General features: G+C 51.3%; 7 protein-coding genes across 7 annotated transcripts; 1 reads left to right on the top strand and 6 right to left on the bottom strand.

The window, feature by feature from the left end:
* Position 1: 1 nt before the first annotated feature.
* Positions 2-2,024, bottom strand: PV05_07484 (uncharacterized protein). The gene has a single exon (XM_013460310.1). The coding sequence runs from the start codon at positions 1,924-1,926 to the stop codon at positions 196-198; it is 1,731 nt and encodes a 576-aa protein (XP_013315764.1). The 5' UTR covers positions 1,927-2,024; the 3' UTR covers positions 2-195.
* A 321-nt stretch (positions 2,025-2,345) lies between these two features.
* Positions 2,346-3,772, bottom strand: PV05_07483 (uncharacterized protein). The gene is made up of 4 exons (XM_013460309.1): positions 3,480-3,772; positions 3,279-3,390; positions 3,070-3,228; positions 2,346-3,017 (listed from the first exon to the last, which is right to left on the bottom strand). The coding sequence occupies exons 1-4, from the start codon at positions 3,492-3,494 to the stop codon at positions 2,773-2,775; spliced, it is 531 nt and encodes a 176-aa protein (XP_013315763.1). The 5' UTR covers positions 3,495-3,772; the 3' UTR covers positions 2,346-2,772.
* Positions 3,773-3,781: 9 nt separating this feature from the next.
* Positions 3,782-5,868, top strand: PV05_07482 (uncharacterized protein). Its single transcript, XM_013460308.1, has one exon. It carries the CDS (start codon positions 4,122-4,124, stop codon positions 5,439-5,441), a length of 1,320 nt encoding a protein of 439 aa, XP_013315762.1. The 5' UTR covers positions 3,782-4,121; the 3' UTR covers positions 5,442-5,868.
* A 75-nt stretch (positions 5,869-5,943) lies between these two features.
* PV05_07481 (uncharacterized protein) lies at positions 5,944-7,926 on the bottom strand. The gene is made up of 2 exons (XM_013460307.1): positions 7,878-7,926; positions 5,944-7,804 (listed from the first exon to the last, which is right to left on the bottom strand). Exon 2 carries the CDS (start codon positions 7,629-7,631, stop codon positions 6,024-6,026), a length of 1,608 nt encoding a protein of 535 aa, XP_013315761.1. The 5' UTR covers positions 7,632-7,804; positions 7,878-7,926; the 3' UTR covers positions 5,944-6,023.
* A 1,207-nt stretch (positions 7,927-9,133) lies between these two features.
* Positions 9,134-9,611, bottom strand: PV05_07480 (uncharacterized protein). The gene has a single exon (XM_013460306.1). It carries the CDS (start codon positions 9,481-9,483, stop codon positions 9,148-9,150), a length of 336 nt encoding a protein of 111 aa, XP_013315760.1. The 5' UTR covers positions 9,484-9,611; the 3' UTR covers positions 9,134-9,147.
* Positions 9,612-12,425: 2,814 nt separating this feature from the next.
* PV05_07479 (uncharacterized protein) lies at positions 12,426-13,838 on the bottom strand. The gene is made up of 2 exons (XM_013460305.1): positions 13,625-13,838; positions 12,426-13,502 (listed from the first exon to the last, which is right to left on the bottom strand). The coding sequence occupies exons 1-2, from the start codon at positions 13,644-13,646 to the stop codon at positions 12,580-12,582; spliced, it is 945 nt and encodes a 314-aa protein (XP_013315759.1). The 5' UTR covers positions 13,647-13,838; the 3' UTR covers positions 12,426-12,579.
* PV05_07478 (uncharacterized protein) lies at positions 13,827-17,230 on the bottom strand. Its single transcript, XM_013460304.1, has 3 exons — positions 16,854-17,230; positions 16,706-16,803; positions 13,827-16,394 (listed from the first exon to the last, which is right to left on the bottom strand). Exons 1-3 carry the CDS (start codon positions 17,004-17,006, stop codon positions 14,117-14,119), a joined length of 2,529 nt encoding a protein of 842 aa, XP_013315758.1. The 5' UTR covers positions 17,007-17,230; the 3' UTR covers positions 13,827-14,116.
* Between the last annotated feature and the right edge of the window lie 100 nt (positions 17,231-17,330).

The raw sequence follows: 17,330 nt of genomic DNA, 5'->3' as shown, positions 1-17,330 counted from the left end.
GGTTCTGCTCGGTCCTGTCTGGCCAACTGTTCACCCGCAGGAGCATGAGAAGGTATTTCTTTCCCCCCAAAAAAGAAAACTGTACGTGCCTGTCATAGTGTCATTAAATATCTGCATTGTTTATACCGTCGGCGAAGCTGTCCACCCATCTGCTATATCATAAGATTTCAATCTCCCTCCCATGACGTGAACCATTCAGCGACGTCGCCGCCTTCGCCGAAGTTCAACATCCCATTCCTCGTAATCTTCAACATCCTCATACTCATCGATGTCAGAACCACCCGGCATGTCCTCAATCTTGATCTCGGAGGTCTCGACGCCCCAGACCGAATCAGGATCGACACTTTCAATTCCATGATTGCCCAGCAACCACCGGCCCAGGGCCATGACAGCTTCGTAGACTTCTTCGCCAGTGGGTAGGATGTTGGACTTGGGTAGTAGGAAGCCATATGTTCCCGTATCGCGGAGCTTGAACTGGAAGGCAAGTTTGACGTCGAGGTCGTGGTAGAAGAAGTCCAAAGCGGAGCCGCCTTGTGACTCCGTCTGGATGCGAGTCTTTTTGACCTTGTCTTGATATGTGATGCTTCCTCGACAAGCGCTTTCGACTCCGTAGTAATGGCCGTTTGTCAGCCTGAGTGACTTGGCCAGTCCAAGTGCAACCTCCTCGAGGTCTTCCAAATTCGGTGGGTCGATATCGCAAGTATAGCTATAGGGATAGAGGACTTCCTGTGAATACGAGTGAAGGTCCAGGTACGACACGAATGTGGTGTTGTTGTATTTGGTTTCATTCCTAGCCCACTCGGTCAATACCTGGGCTTCTCTCGCGATCAACGGTGCTGGTCCAGCATAGTCATCGCTGCAGGCATTGTCGGCATTGCCATGACCATCCCATTCGAAACGGAATGAACGATCGAGATCGATCCCGGGACAGAATGGCAGAGAGGTCGACTGCCGATTCTTGCGCCATAATCTGTCGGTCGTCCAAGTGTACTCGTAGCCATCTGGATTGAGTACAGGGACGAAAACAATATCAAAATGGTCCAGCAACTTGGTGACGGCATGGAATTGAGGGTGCCCATATCGAGTGACAAGACTGTACGCGACATACGCTGTTGTAGATATTGAGATCCATTCTCTTGCATGAGTGCCGCCAACGACTAGCAGGGTGTGCCGTTCATCATGTGGATCTCCAGGTTGTGATTTGGATCCTAGCCGCAGCGCTGGAATATCTCGACCTTCTGCCGACTGGCCTATGGTGATTAATTCTGCGTGCGTAGGAAACATCGAAGCGACCAGCCGTAGCCAAGGGTATAAAACTGAAAGAGGCTGGTAATCTTGGAAAAAGAGGTCCTGTGGGATGCCGAGATGGGTGCGCCCACCAGGGGATGTTGTAAGAGTCGACTGGAGAGGACTTTGGTCGGAGTTCAAGGTGGGATATGTGTCGTAAACGGCTCGAGCAAGGTCGTGCATCAAAGGTTTGTATGCATGGTGTAGAGAAGTTGGAAGGAGCCCGATGAACGAGGGTACAACATCCTTTGCTATTCTGATATCCACCCACTCATCCGTCGCTTCCCATATATCAAGGTACAACATGCTAGTAGCCTCGGACAGGGCTTTTGCTTCATCCTCGGATCGGACTTCGAAACGGAGGACGACATCGTTGCCGTAACGGGCGTGGAAACTCCTAGGCAGCTGCGGAAGTGGTTGGGAGCTCGAGCACCCCTTATGTGTGTTTTTGCCAGGTATCGACCATATCTTTTCAATTATGGCATCGCGAAGCCTACGAAATGGCCCTGTATGCCTGTCTTTTGGAGAGTAGGATGTCTGCGGGCGGAGCGAAGCATGCGACTCAATGGGCGGGAGGGTGACTACGAGGGGGATGAGAATAGCGACAAGTAGTAGTAGATTGATAAAGGAGGGCGCCATGACGGCTAAGAGTACTCTTGTGGCATGAAGACAATATGGCCGCCTGGAAGTGAACAGGTGGAAATATTGAGATCAGGAAATAAGGCACACGAGCAGGTTGCGAAATGGTGGCGGGAGTCGAGGGAGAGCCGGGAGAGAAGTGCAAGTGGCAGCAATTGTCTGACAGATGCATTCTTGGAGTCCAGTCCAAATTGTGCGGCGGCCGCCACAGACGGCGAGATGGCTTCCAAAAGTACCTCTGTCAGACAACAGCCTCGACTCTTCTTGCAGAAAGAATATCTCACCACGACGATCTTTGCGGAGTAGCCAGGAGTGCCAGGGCGTGGGCATGCGGCAGTTGTCTGCTTCAATTGACCCGTGCCAATGACATTCATATCCACAACAATGTGGAATTTGGACTTCGACATGGTGGACATGCCACCAGACCTGGCGATCAACACGGAACAGCAATTCATTCTAGGCACTGAAATCTGGACAGTACCGACGTCAACCCTTGCCAAATGCTACGAATAATCATCACCCACTGGCTGTTGCACAGGACCTTGGTCACAATCATCACTCAGCGGCAGAATATGAGGGTGAATCGTGCCTATGCGCTTCGACCTCTACATGCACGCATCTGGCCGATGGTAGGCGTACCGATGTTCATGTTCCCGAATAAGGCGACTAGTAGCGAGCCAATACTGCGATTGCAATGCTGTCTGCATGCGTCGGAAAGGTGCATATTCTAATTTTCACAATATGCTTGCTCCAGGAAATGCTATCATTCAGCATCTGCCATGCTCGTCAGGTCGTCTCGACGGTGTCTTTTGATGGTGTCGCAATCGGGTTGACACAACATGCGTTCTACACCTTGTACTCCTCCAAACCCCACTTCCAGACGGTGATGTAGGGAGTCATGCCGTCCTCGCGGAAGTCAACCAGCACGTACATGCTGTTCTCTGCCATGGATTCACCCTGGTAGATGTCGTAGTTGTCCCAGTTACCTAGGATCTTCTTGGCCGCAGCAGGTGCCTCAGATTGGAACTTCTTGATGTCTTCCTCGGAGCTACCTGTTTCCTTCAGCTTCTCGGTGAGAGCCTTCATGTATTCTGATAGACATTAATCAGTGCTCAACGATTTCGGGTATATAGAGAGACCTACTCTTGAGTTCACTCTGGTAAGACTTCTTGCTCATACCACCCTCCATCTTCTGCAGTCTGAATTGGTCGGCAAGATCGAGGACTGGCTGGTTGTCACCGGCGTCATCTCCACCATCATCGGCGTCTTCGCCTTCAGCTGATGGGTTGGCACCATCAAGAACTAAGAGTTGTCAGGTAAACGAACACCCTGGGCATTGTGCTGAGACAAACCGAAGTTCTCGGCACCCTTCTTGATCATCTTGCCATCGATCTCCCACAAGCCATTGCCGGCATCGATGATCTTGTTGGTATCGGAGCAGATCTCATCTCCGCTGATGATATCCTGTGGTTGGGGCAAATCAGTCACAGTTCATTTTCAAGGCGGGGCAGAGCGGCTGCTAAAGTGTCCCCGGCAGATCGGATTGTGCGCACCCTGTAGATGATCATTTTGAATGACTGCGCGGAAGGTTATGGCGGAGAACGGGAAACAGAAGAGAGTAGTCGCAAAGAGAGGCTGAGAAGAGGTTCTGGGGAAGGAAGACGCAGGCTTTTTGTTGTCCGTCGAGGGGTCTTCAGGAAATTCTGGCTCTAGCCACGCCTGTGGATCCATCAGACTGAAGAAGTAACTTACCCGAGTGCTTGGCTCTTCAAGCACGTGATATTGTGACGAGGGATTTCCGGAGCGGAAAAAGAATGATTCCGGCAGGTCGTTCCTCGTATCGTCCCTTCATCATCTTCAAGTCATCGCAATCTGCGGGCTGAGGACGGAGGCAAATATTGCATTTCCATTCATCACGAGTCACCATACCTTTACTTCTCTCTCCTGAACTGCTCACTCCACCTTTTCACGCGCTCCTTTCATTCTTCATTCAATTCAAATTCATCTACTCTCCTTTTCCTTTGTCACGCAACTTGCTTCTTTCCTCACGTTTGTCACGCCCACCGGACGAAGAAATACTCCTGGCCCCGTCACTCCTTGCTCATCTCCGTCTCCGGGCTTTCCGTGCGCCGTCTTAATACACCTGAAGTCTTCTTTCAAATCACCAAGGTCCTCCGTCCGATCCTTGTACGCGCATGGTCGACAGGATGGCGAGCTCGACTCTGCAAGACCTCCCACCTCTACCATCCTACACCCTCACCCCTCGTCCGTCGATGATTCCCGGCGTGCCAGATATAGTTTGTCAACTGCTGGCTCCTGTGATTGCCTATTGGGTGGTCTCTGGCTTCTTCCATGTTCTCGACGTCTACGATCTGTGCTCGCAATACAGACTACACACACCAGCGGAGGTCTTGAAACGAAACCATGTCACAAGATGGGAAGTATTTCGGGATGTGATTCTGCAACAGATTATCCAGACCGCGTTCGGATTGGTTGTCGCCTACTTCGATCCAGTTGAGACAATTGGAAAAGAGCAGTATGATATCGCTGTCTGGGGTCAGCGTCTCCGGCTTGCACAAGGATACATTCCGAAACTACTTGCCGCCGTCGGTTTGGACGCATTGGCATTGGGGGGAAAGGTACACAACACTTATCCTCAACTTTCTGGAGCCCTGTCCGGCGGAGCCTACGCGACCACGACCTTTGCGCCTTGGGAACTTTCAGTCGCCAAGTTCATCTACTGGATCGGCATGCCTTTGATCCAATTTACAGTCGCCATCTTCATTGTCGACACTTGGCAGTACTTCCTGCATCGCGCCATGCACATGAACAAATTTCTCTACACAACTCTGCATTCTCGACACCACCGGCTATACGTCCCTTATGCATATGGTGCCCTTTACAATCATCCCATCGAGGGTTTCATGCTTGACACCCTAGGCACGGGCCTTGCTTATTTGATGGTGGGCATGACGGTTCGCCAGGGAATGTGGTTCTTCACTTGTTCGACGATCAAAACTGTCGATGATCACTGCGGATACGCTTTCCCATTCGACCCTCTCCAGCATGTCACATCGAACAATGCCGCTTATCACGATGTACACCATCAAAGCTGGGGTATCAAGACCAACTTCTCCCAACCATTCTTCACCTTCTGGGATCGCCTCCTGAACACCGCATGGACCGGTGGAGACATTTCAGCTCGATATGAACGTGACAGGATCGCGGCCCAGAAGAAAGTGGATGCAGATACTGCCATGAAGGCCTCCGTGGTCAACTCGCCAGAATTCAACGCTGAACGTGCGAAGCAGCAAGCTCGCAGCAGTCAGAGGCAGGTCCTTGATGACAAACAAGGTGCTAGAGTCATCGCGGAAGAAGCGAGAGAAGAACAGGAGGTCAAGCAATCTCTGAGACGGAGCACGAGACGAAAGAGCGGCTTTGATGCCAAGGCAATTTCCGATCGGATGGCTGGGACTTTGCACAGCAGGAGCCCTACCATCCTGCACGCAGACTGAGACTGTTACCTGGTTTTTTGTTATTAAATTTTAAAAGATGGGCAGAGCCGAATTTCCATGTTGCCTTAATCAAGGGTCTTGGTTTGGATCACAAGAGTACAAGGGAGTTCCGGGTCAGGCTTGTGTATGTCTAGATATTGATGGTCCCGCAATGACCGGTAATGTGTATAACAGGAACCTGAACAAACGTCTTCATCTTGCTTTTTGCTATGCGCCGGCAATATTCCAGTCCTACTTCTGTGTTTCGTCTCGGCGTAAGGAGCACTCGGCGGACCGTTGTTGGATCTTGTCACAAGATCGATCTTGGAAAGAGTTGACATGGAAAGGAGCACCACGAACGACTAGCTATTAGCCAGGGGACCAAAATCAATGTGATGACTCTACAATTCGCGTCGTTCAAAAAATACTACTCGCTGTAGCTTCCGAGATGGCTACTTTCATGACCCAGGCTCCTACTCCGTACATTTTATATTAATTCAAGGAGGGCCCAGCCCCGTGACTGATGGAACTGCAAACTATCTCAGCCGAATTCCAAACTCCAGAAGTCACAACTTATACCCAGAGTAACATACATACACACACTCAATCCTGCCCTTCGCGACTCTTGTAAAACCAATCTAGATCGTGTCGCAATTTGACCCGCGACTCGTGCATCCCACCCCATGTCGAAGCAGCTCTCGAAGGACTGCCCAGATCATCATTGTCCAGAATGAAAATTGCCGTGGCTGTGCTCTCGTTGTGCGGAACAGTAGTTCTAGAGCTTGATGCCGCAGCACTCGCCGACGGAGTTGGAGCTGAAGCTGGCGATGGAGCGGGAGGTTGATATGTAGTGCACGGCAACGTCTCAGGGCAAGCCTGAGCGCTCTGAGCAGCAACAGTGACGCGTCGAGGTTGATAAGTAGTCTGCGGCAACGTCTCGAAAGTCTCCTCTTGTCTATCACTACCCTCGGCGCAGCCGTGAGTATGATTACACGCATGATTACACGCATGATTACACGCATGATCACACGCATGATCGTACAACCGAATAATTTCCGCAACCGAAGATGTCGTCGACTCGGTAGGGTACGGCCCGATCAATTTCTCATACGTTTCTGCTGGACTTCGTCTTGGTTGCACTTGAGCTGGAGCTGGTTGACTGGGGTTCTGACTTGCTCCATGGTCACCGGCTTGCTGAACAGCCTGAGGTTGAAAGGTAACTTGTGAACCGTAGTTGCTTTCGCATCGCTCAGTCACCCAGCTGTCATTTGGTGCAATTGGCGATTCCCACTTCGGCTTCACAGATGACGAGGTCAGCGGACTGCGCTTCCAATTCTGTCTTGGGGGAACGTACTGTTCCTGCTCGTTTTGATGTGGACCTTGCCCATGATAGACCGCCGCTTCCTTCACCGGAATTTGCCCCAGCACAACATTGGGTTGCTGCGGCTCAACCATCTTGCCCTTCGCATATTCGGTCAAAGCCTCAAGATAGACACTGTCCAGACTATTTTTCTCAGCCACTCGATGAGCACCTGCTTGTCCATACGGACTTCGTCCTTTCATGCTCGGGTCAGCCGTGACCGGACTGAGGTCGTCCGAGTCTGCTCCCGAGCCAAAGTCTTCGCTGTTGGCTCGTGTTTTGGCTTTCCCTTTCATCTGTCCGCTACCAACACCCTGGCCGGCAGTCACAATCTTGAGCTGATTGGTCCGAATATCGTGCACCTTGCTCCGAGTTCTCTTGAGCACCTGTGCTGCCTCCTCATTCCGTGTAAGTATCTCCTCCACGTCGACATTCACGCCTGTGGCTGCACTTATATGACCAGCTAGGTGTTCGATCCAACTCTCAACCCACAGCTGGAGGCGAGGCAAACCGTGCTTGGCCACATGCCGGCTGGTGGCGCGAGAGCGTAGCGCACATCTCAAATCCAGCAGCACAGAAAGATCGCCTGCTACACGGCTGATGATGCAAGCTTCACACTGATCGACTTGGTATGTCCATTTCACATCGTCCGCGCTCACGAGGAACGTGATCTCAAGCTCGCGCCGCGGCAACCACAAGGCATGCAGATTGCGTAGGCGTGTGATGCAATTGCGCTGCTCGGGACTGAGAATTTGGCATTGACCCACGAGATCATTCAGCCGGGGTCCGATTTCGACTTGGATCTTACGCAGGATGGTCTCGACCGTCTCATAATCAAGGCGGTTGTGCATCTGGCACAAGTGGCCTTGGGACGATAACAACAATCTCTCAATTCGGCTGGTGCGGAGCGAATAGGGCAGTGGCCGGGCGAGGTTGAGGATTGATTTGGCATGCTCACACAGGTCGATATTGGGTGGAAACTGCAGGATCTTGCATAGCGTTGGGACGAGCTGTTGTGGGATGTCTTGAATATGAAGCATTTTGGTCAGCTTGCCTATGCTTGGCCCGAAGGGAGACGGGAATTGGAAAGAGCTTACCGTGTAGACCTGGTTTCAGCAATGGCGATGAGAGATCAGAATGATGCTGGATACCGGGCGTTACTGATCGCTTCCGCTGTTTCTCCTCTCTGTTCCAGCCAGAGGGTTTGTATGCTGCTGACGACGCTGCTGCAGATCCGTGTTGCTGTCAACGGGGAAGGTGTTGATAGGGAAAGTGGCAGGAGACCTGGAGACTGCGACGTCCAAGTATATTGGAGAAACATGTAGTGCTCCCTGCACTGCCTATAAGGCTGTAAACAAAGGGTCACAAAGAAGTAGCTGGGCAGTTGCGCTTGTGACTGTTTGTGATTAACGGCCGACCAAGACAATGCACTTGTATTAAAAGACAAAGGCAGTGTCGTTGTGTTCGTTGTGTTCGTTGTCTGAAAGGGCAGAACGAAGCAACGAAAGAAAGAGAAGTGGCCGTGGGAACTGAGGCCATCACCCATACGGATGAGGCGAAACCAAAATGCACTTATTGTGGTGTCGACAGTCGAAGGATGGCGCCAGCAGGAGAAAGCATGGGCGGTGCCGCAAATTCTTCCTCCTCAAGCATGATCTTCAACAGAATGCAATGTCACCTCCTGCTGTAAGCGGTTCATCATGAAAAGGGCCGACAAAAAGCCCGCTGTGCCCAACTGCTAGCCTGTGAGGTTTCTGTTGCATTCTCATCAAGCTGCTCAGTGCGTGCTCGCTGGTTTATCGCTTCCATGCGACATTGTATTGACGCCACGTTGCCCGGGTTCCGGACTTCTCTGGCTTTCTGCAATGCTTCCCGATAATAGGTGAAGCTTTGAGCATGCTCCCCCCTGAGATTGAACAAATACGCCAGGTCAGAATATGTCTGCGGGAGAAATCGGGCAATGCTGCTGTCATCGTGGTGTTGCTTGCACAAGTCCAACGTCTGGAACAGGAAAGATTCAGCCGTATCGAACTTTCCCTGCTGCAAGTGCTGGCGAGCTACCATTTGCAACGACTTATTCGAACTCCAGGTGGTACATTTTCGTCTTGCGCAAATCTCTCGGCAATGACTAAAGCATCATTGAAGCCTCCCAAGTGATAGTGTAGGGGGCAGATTTGTCCTGGACCCATGCCCATTCCTCTATCTCGAGGTGGCTAGAGGAACCAAGCACATCGGAACTCAACCGGAGGATGGCAGCAATCGTACCCTTGCCAATTTCAAGATTAGCTTGGCTCCATAGCTTCAGCAGCAGTCTCAGGACATGGCCATGAGGCAAAGTGCAAGATGCCAGTATGTGCAGGAACCGTATTATATGACTTCGGATATCCGCAAACTGTGTCCATAGTGGGTATGTGTGCAAACGTAATAGGCGAAGGAAGATCCAGTATGGGCAGCTTTGGAGGCATTGTGTAGCAAGGCTACAGGCAGAGTTGATTTCTTTGAACGCCTCGGCGTGTGCTTGGTCAAAAGAAGCGGGATGGCGTCGTAGAAGCATTTTTTGAACATGCGAGGTAGATGTTGTCCCTGACCGACTCCAGCTTCGCCGTCTCTGACCCCAAAGCCAAGAGTACTCCATGCTGAAACATTCCAATCCAGGTAAGCCTTCGTTAGAAGGATAATCCTCTCGTCAGCCCAAATGGTCATTTGGGGCCTGCCCAAATGCAGTCGTAGCTGGATCCTTTGCTCAATAAGTGGCCCTGATTGGCGTGCTTCTTAGCTTTGATTTCCTGTTGAACCGTTTAATCCGGTCCCAACTGACAGGCTTTCCATAGAGCTGTAATGATGGAAAGGTCGTAGCAGGATCTTGCATGACATTTTCCGAAAGAGCTTGCTTGTCAGCAGCCTTATAATTTTTGAAAGCTTGCCGTTGCTTGATTCGGCGCTTGTACGCCTTTTCTCTGGCTCCGCGTCAGCTGGCTGCTGCTGTCACGTTCAAAATCAGAAGCACTTGCGTTGCATGGAAGTCACAGTGATCGGCCAATATCCTCTGGACTTCGGGCAACTTCTTCCCTCGATGCACGTATAATTCGATGAAGATGCCTTTTACTGACGTCCATGCCTCAGTGGATGGGCCTTCGAGCACAGTCACCCCGCAGGCTTCATCAGTCAGTGGTACTCTAAGCATGAGAGCAGCAAGGTCTGCTTCGCCGCATTGGGCCGATTGTGCTGCGATAATGGGAGGTTATCACCTAACAATAGTCAAGTATCGGACTTGATTGTCGCTATCCCCTCTGGTTCAATCGAGATCTCGTATAAGGTCATGTTGAAGCTATTGATAGAAGGTTGAATGAGTTAAGCCAGGCATAAGTAAGCGCCAATTCTGAGTCCACTCAGTGTCGGCTAGTCTCCATTCGGAAAAGCAAACGTCTCCTGCAAGCTGCATGCAAGGCTGAAGCTCGGTGTGCCAATTGCTAACGGCGGCAAGGTACTGTAGCTCGTCGACCGGTTGTCTGGGATTAACTGTCCAGAGTAGCTCGGTTTTGGGCCGTCACTGAGGAGAGGGCGGATACAAGGCTCTCCGGCCCCACCCAATCCACATGCTCTCAACCGACTTCCAAGTTGAGCCTTGCACGGATTGAGAGCTCGAATTCAGATAGAAATCCGCTTACCGCAGCGGATTCATGCAAACCCAATTTCTCTGCAAGATGACTGAACTCTTGTTCGAACCACCTGTCCCCTGCCATGCTCCCGACGAACAAAACCCATAGACGCATCGCGGGCTCATCATGATTGGTTGCAATGAGTAGCTCACGTAGTCAAGGTAGGATGGCCCTGCCTGAGTCGTAGATTTCTCTGGCACAAAGGGGTATGCGCTCCATGTCTGCAGCTCGTCGAATACGATATAGTACGGCCAAAGCAACATATTTCTCCACTCTATCCGAGGTCGAATAATGGCGGTCAACGATCAAGCCCATAATATGCAGGCATTTGATTGCTGCCGCATTCCGAATGTTTCGTAGAACGTTCAGTGCAGTGAATGCGGTACTCATCTCCCACAGGATCCAGCCAAAAGGCCCTTGTGGGCGAGCTTCCAGGTCTCCTCCGGTGGTCAATGAGTGACTGAAGTCTCCTTCAAGTGCCTGCCAAGCCTTGTCGTGCATGGAGAAATGTGTTCTCGACAAGGTCAATGTCGCACGTTGGACGTCTTGATGTAGTATGCAAATGAGGTGGTCCGTTTCCAGACCATGATGGTTATTCACCGCCCCCAGCAGCTGTAAGTGGACATCTGCAGCTTGATAGTTGTCGCACCATGACTCCGTGTACATCAAAGACATGACTGCTCGAGAGACACGAGTGATATCATTTATGTGAGGCAGACTTTCTCGAAGTCGTCGCATCGCCTCAGCCTTCAATTTCAGTGCTTGGTGGAATACACCAAAATCTGCACAACGCGCTTTGATAGCTGCGATCGGGGCAAGAAACCCGTATGCGGACAATTCGTCTTGCAAATATGTCGACGACGGCTGTCTAGGAATTTTCGATCGATCAAGGGCTGGAGCGACGTACACCTGGTCAAATTGGAGTAGGCGATAAACTTCGGTGGTAGCAGGGAGTGGCTGTGAGTCGAAAGGATCGAAGTTCCCAATGAGACGATTGTCAAGCTCCTAGTGTCGTTTTGCTGGATTCTGCAAGGCCTGGTACAGGTCAAGAGCTGAAGCTCTCAACTTCCACGCTCGCTGTAGTCGTTCCAGTTTTCGGTGTGCAGCCACATGTCGACAGACCTCCCTCTTCCTCGATGATAGACTCTTTGTGTCTGTCTGGACATCGTGATGTATCCATGAGAGAATTTTCACCGCAGAAGTCATGGTCGTATGTCTGAGCATCAACATGGGGAAAATGGATCGGGCGTTGGTACTGCACGTCTTTTCTATATGTCCCGAGTCAGTAAGCATCTGGTAAGGGCCAACACACTATCCGGCAGGAAGAGATGCCGTAATGCTGCTTTAGACTCTATTCAAACGGCGCCAGGAACTCTGCGTTAGTCATTTTGCAGCAGCTGCAAGGCTGAAGGGCTAGCTGGAGACTGGTATGGACCGACGCGGACAGAGCCGCATTTCGACCGGGATTAACTCTAGGCTGGGGTGCAGGGCACTCGAAGTCTCATGGAGCTCGCTTGGTGAGCCATTTGACAGTACTCATCTGCGGCGGAGCCAAGCCACTGGATGGTGAAGCCGAGTCCAACATCGAGGATAGAACAAACGGGCCACATAGGTGACATCAGTCATTGATGTAGCTCTCGTGGTAGCAACGAATCGATAGCACCAGAGGCGAGATTTGACGACAGTGGGACGATGTCTATGGGTCGTCTGGATGTCATGTCCAAGGAAACCTGGAAAGCTCCATTGGCAAGCACGAACGTCGCATTCGTGGGGGAACATCATGAAGTTGCGACCATTACCTTCACCCCCGGTCGCTTACCAACTGTTGAAGATCATCGATGGTGCAGCAGATGCATGTGACTTGGCGGATCGTATTGCTTTCCCTCGATATTTTCGTAATTCGCATCTGCCCATCTGCTCAACTCAATGGATGTCTCGGAGAAAGTACAAAAACTGTGAAGCCGGATTCGAGGGAAGTCTACCTGGCACCCACCAGGTAGACAACGGTTCGTACTAAGCTATGCCTGATCTGGCCTAGGCGGTACTTCTGTCTCGGCTTCTCGGAAGCCAAGATGACTCAGCCTTTACTCAGCAGGAATTGAGAACATCGAGGTGAATCAAGCAGTACTCTGTATGTAAGTCAACCAGCATACCCTCCTTTCTTCGCGCGTTCCATCATTCCTCGCATCCATACTCCATCGGGCTTGTAGGACTCCTCGATCAAAAAGCGCTGCGACTTGTCCGCAAACTCCACGCCTCGTCGATAGTACAACCTATCCACGGAGCACTCAACTGCCTTGCCCGCTTTCACCTTCCCATCCCTCCCATCGCTCTTCCCGTCCTGTGCCACTCGTCCGTCCTCACTGATGAGCTCATTATAAGCCCTGTTCATGGTGCTCAAAGGCGTCAGCCACTCCTTCGGCCACAACCCTGTGATCTCATTCGGAACCAGTCCCGTATCCACGTATCCTGGCATTATACAATTCAAAGCGACATTATCACTCGCTAGGAGGTTCTTGCCCACGGATCTCACGAGGGACACGAGCGCGGCTTTCGTCGCAGCGTACTGTACGGCGATCGGGAACGGGTACAGCGCTGTACACGACGATGTTATGACCATCTTCGGGTTGAACGCTACCCCGTCGTGCTTGCTGGCCTCCTTAATCGTCCGGTTGGTGACTCTGGCATAGTGTACGAACAGCCTGAGCCCGTAAAACACGGCAATCTGATTGACTTCTGTACAGTGCATGTTCGGTTTGACAGGGTCACTGTCGAGATCATCCTGGCGTGGATCGAGAAGGTGGGGGGAGTCGACGATGCCCGCGTTAGCGGCGAAGAAATCGATGCGTCCATCGGACCACGTGAATGCTTCTTTGAACATTGCAGCTTGTAGATCCCATGAGGATACGTCCGTCTCGATGAACCTGTGCCGGGTAGGGTCGAGGCTGGACTTGATGCTCTCATACGCTTCGGGGCGGAGGTCGGCAATAATGACGCGCCATTGGGAGTCCGGTTTGGAGAGCAAGTGCTTGACAAGACCGAGACCAATGCCGGAGCAGCCGCCTTGTAAATCGTCAGTGGTTTGCGTCGACATCCGTGGCGGATACGCTGCGAAGCCAGGGTGGCCCAGAACGAAAGTGATGGGACTAGGTACCAAAACAACACTAATTGAGAGATGTACATACCTGTCACGATCGCCGTCTTCATATTGCTCGTCTTGTTGATGGCTTTCTATCTTCTGTATAGACCAGAAACGGAGTGGAGAAAGGAGGTTTCCTATTTAGTGACGATTCAACAGCAGGTCGCTGGGTCCAGATAAGCCACTCCTGGGAGTGTTGGCGTATAAAGAGAATACGGAGGGGAACAGCACTCAAAACCAGTCATGCTGGGTGATACTTGTCGTCGCATACATCGCATTTTGTGCCGAGGTGTGACTGTGGCCTGACACACGTCCACGCACCTCGTACACTTGACTACTATGTACTAGTAAGCTTACATCGCCCCATCCGATATCTAAATCACCGAATCATCTAGCTTGTCAGGCGTTCTGCTTCCTTCTCGAACGTGCGTGGAAATCTTTCTTACGCTCTCTATTTGGGTCACCTCTGCATTGTAGGTGTCCTGGACACTTCGTCGTCAGACTGAATGGCAGCGGTGTAGGTAGAGCATCTTCATTTTCAAGCGATTTGGCCCTTTGGCTGTTCGCGGACCGTCCAGAGAGGAGCTATAGTCTCCACGGCTCTTTCCACCACAGCTTTGACTCTGTCACGCAGAACAGCGTTGGCGCATTCAACGTCCAAATGTTCCAACCAAAGCTTTGCGACGTTCTTGTCGACTCGGATTTCCAGTCCAGGGACGGGTATCCCCATTGCGGCCAGCCTGGCGCGCTCAGCTGCCTCGGCACCCTCAATATCTGCTTCCTCATCCGATGATTCCTCTTTTGCCTCTGCATCTGCTGTTTTGCTGTCGGGTTGATATGAGATTCTCGGTTTTTCGATTGGGGTGATCTTATCGCCAAATTGTTCCTCGAGAAACATGCAAAGCCGCGAGAATCTATCTTCCGGTGTAAGATTCCTATGCTCGTTGTGGGGAGCGCCACTCTCCTCATGGGCATGATGACTCTTCGATGACGAGTATTTGACTGCCGCAGGACTGCTTTCGACGGTCATCAACACTGCCATAACAGCGTCGGCAATTCCGTCATTCATGGTGTTTCCTTCCCATTCAAGTTCAATCTGTTTCTCACGTCCTGACCATCTGAGGGAGACACAGCCCATAATGAGGAACGTCCGTGGCGGCTCTGCCACTATCTCCTCGTCAGCTTCTTCTTCACCTTTCACGCCATTCTGCTCAGAATGCCCATTTGTCTCGGCTTTGATCTGCCCGACTTCCTCAATACTGCCGAATGTACCTTCAAGGGCCCATCTAATGAGTTCAATTCCAGCTGCGGCAAGGGTAATGTGTTGTCGGCACAAAATGGACGTAGTGGTAAGGCCCGCATATTCTCGCAGGTCTTCAGGAGCCATTAAACTGAGCTTGAACCCATTCTGCACCAAAACTCCGCTAACGACTCTTGTGTCGTCAGTATCTGAGCTCGGAGGGGGGATCTGAGCCAGCCTGCCCACAACTTTTGCAACTTTGTCCTTTCTGAATGGTATCTTGATCTCAGCACCGTTTTCTGGGCTGTAGACTTTGGTCTGGTGTGCCTTGGGATTGCTTGCTAATCGTCGAGAATTCAGATCTAGGAGTCTTGATCGTAGTCTGGCCGCTTGTGATCGTTCACCATGAACCAGAATGACATGAGGAGCTGCGACTTGCTCGATGAACTCGACATTCTCCACGCCAGTGACATGTGCTGCGAATTGAAATTCTTCAACGGTACACCGGCGAGGAATCATCACTGCTGCGTCTTCATCTTTAGTCTTTCGGCCCATGTTCTGACCGACACCGGCATTGCCGCCACTCATGATGGCCGGTATCATTTCCGGTTCTGACAGGATAGTTCTCGCCATGGTGCCCTCTACGTTGTAACCTGTCATGAGGACACCATTGCGCGGGTCTGGAGCCCACCGCTCCAGTAGTATGCGCGACATGCCTGATTGCAGCATACCCGGTGAGGCTAACATCACGCATCCGCCCACATCATCGAACCTATCCAGATTACGCAAGCTTCGCACGAAACGAAAGTCCCATGGTCCAGCGCTGACGCCCTTCGCGTTCCCAGCTGCTTCAGCTTCGGCCATGCGCTCTCGGAATATTCGCTTGATATTATCATTCATGGCGTTAATGTAGGTTTGATAAACTACCATACATTTTCGTGCGGTGTTTCCTGTGTAATAGATTGGGATCTTTTGCAGCTCCGGGTGCCGCTGCCAGTAGTCTTCGAGAATCAAAAGGAGTTCTTGCGCTCGGCCGAGAGCAAAGACAGGCATCAAGACCTTGCCTCCACGATTTAACACATTGGAGACAGCTTTGAGCAGTGCAGTTTCTCTTTCTGCACGAGGAGGTGCGCTTGATATACCAAAAGTTGATTCGGTTATGAGAACATCAATCTTTCCCACGGTTGCTGTGTTTGGTACTTCGGCAGCCACAAGATGGCGGTCTTGCTCTCTTGAATAGTCGGCGGTAAAGAAGACATTGAGTCCAGCAATGTTGATGAGAAACATGGCCGCTCCGAGTACATGGCCAGCTGGATACGGTGTTATCCTGACACCGGAGACTGTATGTGTCGTGTAGAAGTCAATCGTTTCGATTTGCGGTAACGTCGAAATGTGGTCGGCTTCCGTATATAATGAAGTTCGCTGGTCGGAGGTGGACGAGGTATTGCTCACTCTGACCGAATCTTGAATGAGCCATTTGTAGATTGCTTTAGTAGGATGTGTCATGAAGACTCGGCCCTTGAAATCGGTCTTCGCGAGTACATAGGGTAGGGCAGCCGCATGGTCGAGATGGAAACTGTAGAGCAAGTGAGGTTAGCAGAGGATCATGATGATACAACAGCCGCATCTATCTGGGAATTCGTGCTATATGGTGGAAGGGACGAGCGGACAGTAATGGAAGGAAAAGAAGCGGGATCGTGGCTGAACAATATTGTATTGATGTCTGCCTATAGATACCCAGCGTTGAGGAATCCGACGCTTTCGTCCCCTTGCCACGGTTGCGAAACCATATTTGCGACTGTGTACATCTTATTCAAATCTCATGATATATTTCTGCGCCAAGGAAAACAGACGTTGCTGAGAGCAGACAAGGAAAGGGTCACCTACTGGCTGATCAATAGAATATCCACGGTGCTCAGATCAAAGTCATCAAAGTAGGGCATGGCTGACATTCCTTCTCGTCCAGTATGCATACCGGCGTCGAGCTACATTCTAATCAGCATGGACCTGAACGCAAGCCTCATTTTGTTCTCACCATAACCGTTTTGCCCTTGTATTGGAGAATGTGGCATGATCGTCCAACCTCTTGACATCCACCAAGACCAATGAAGATGAGTTCATCTGAAGGATCAACCGGCTCTTCATCTCCGGCCGAAGCCATCGCAGCAGCCTTTCTCTTCGCAGCCATGGTGTACAGTGTAACGGAAGGTGTTCAAAGGGTCGAATAGAGCATCAACAGCACGGGCGGAGAGGTCAAGACCCTGGGTAATCGTGCCGAATGCGCTACAGTAGAAGCCGGCTATAGCCTGTTGGAGTCATGTCGCTTCGAGAGATCATGATAGAACAGTGGAAATCGGGAGACAACTGCAGTAAAATGCGACTGCAAGGTGATCGGACAGTGAAAGTATGGCGAGACGGCTCGACGGGTGAAGGTTGGGTGAAGGTGACTTTAAATGACCTTGGGTTTTCGGCTAGCAAGGTCACGTGTAGCGGCTCGAATGATGAACGGTCG

This window comes from Exophiala xenobiotica (assembly GCF_000835505.1).
Source record: "Exophiala xenobiotica strain CBS 118157 unplaced genomic scaffold supercont1.4, whole genome shotgun sequence".
NCBI classification, from domain to species: Eukaryota; Fungi; Ascomycota; class Eurotiomycetes; order Chaetothyriales; family Herpotrichiellaceae; genus Exophiala; species Exophiala xenobiotica.
This window is presented reverse-complemented; position numbering and strand designations above follow the sequence as displayed.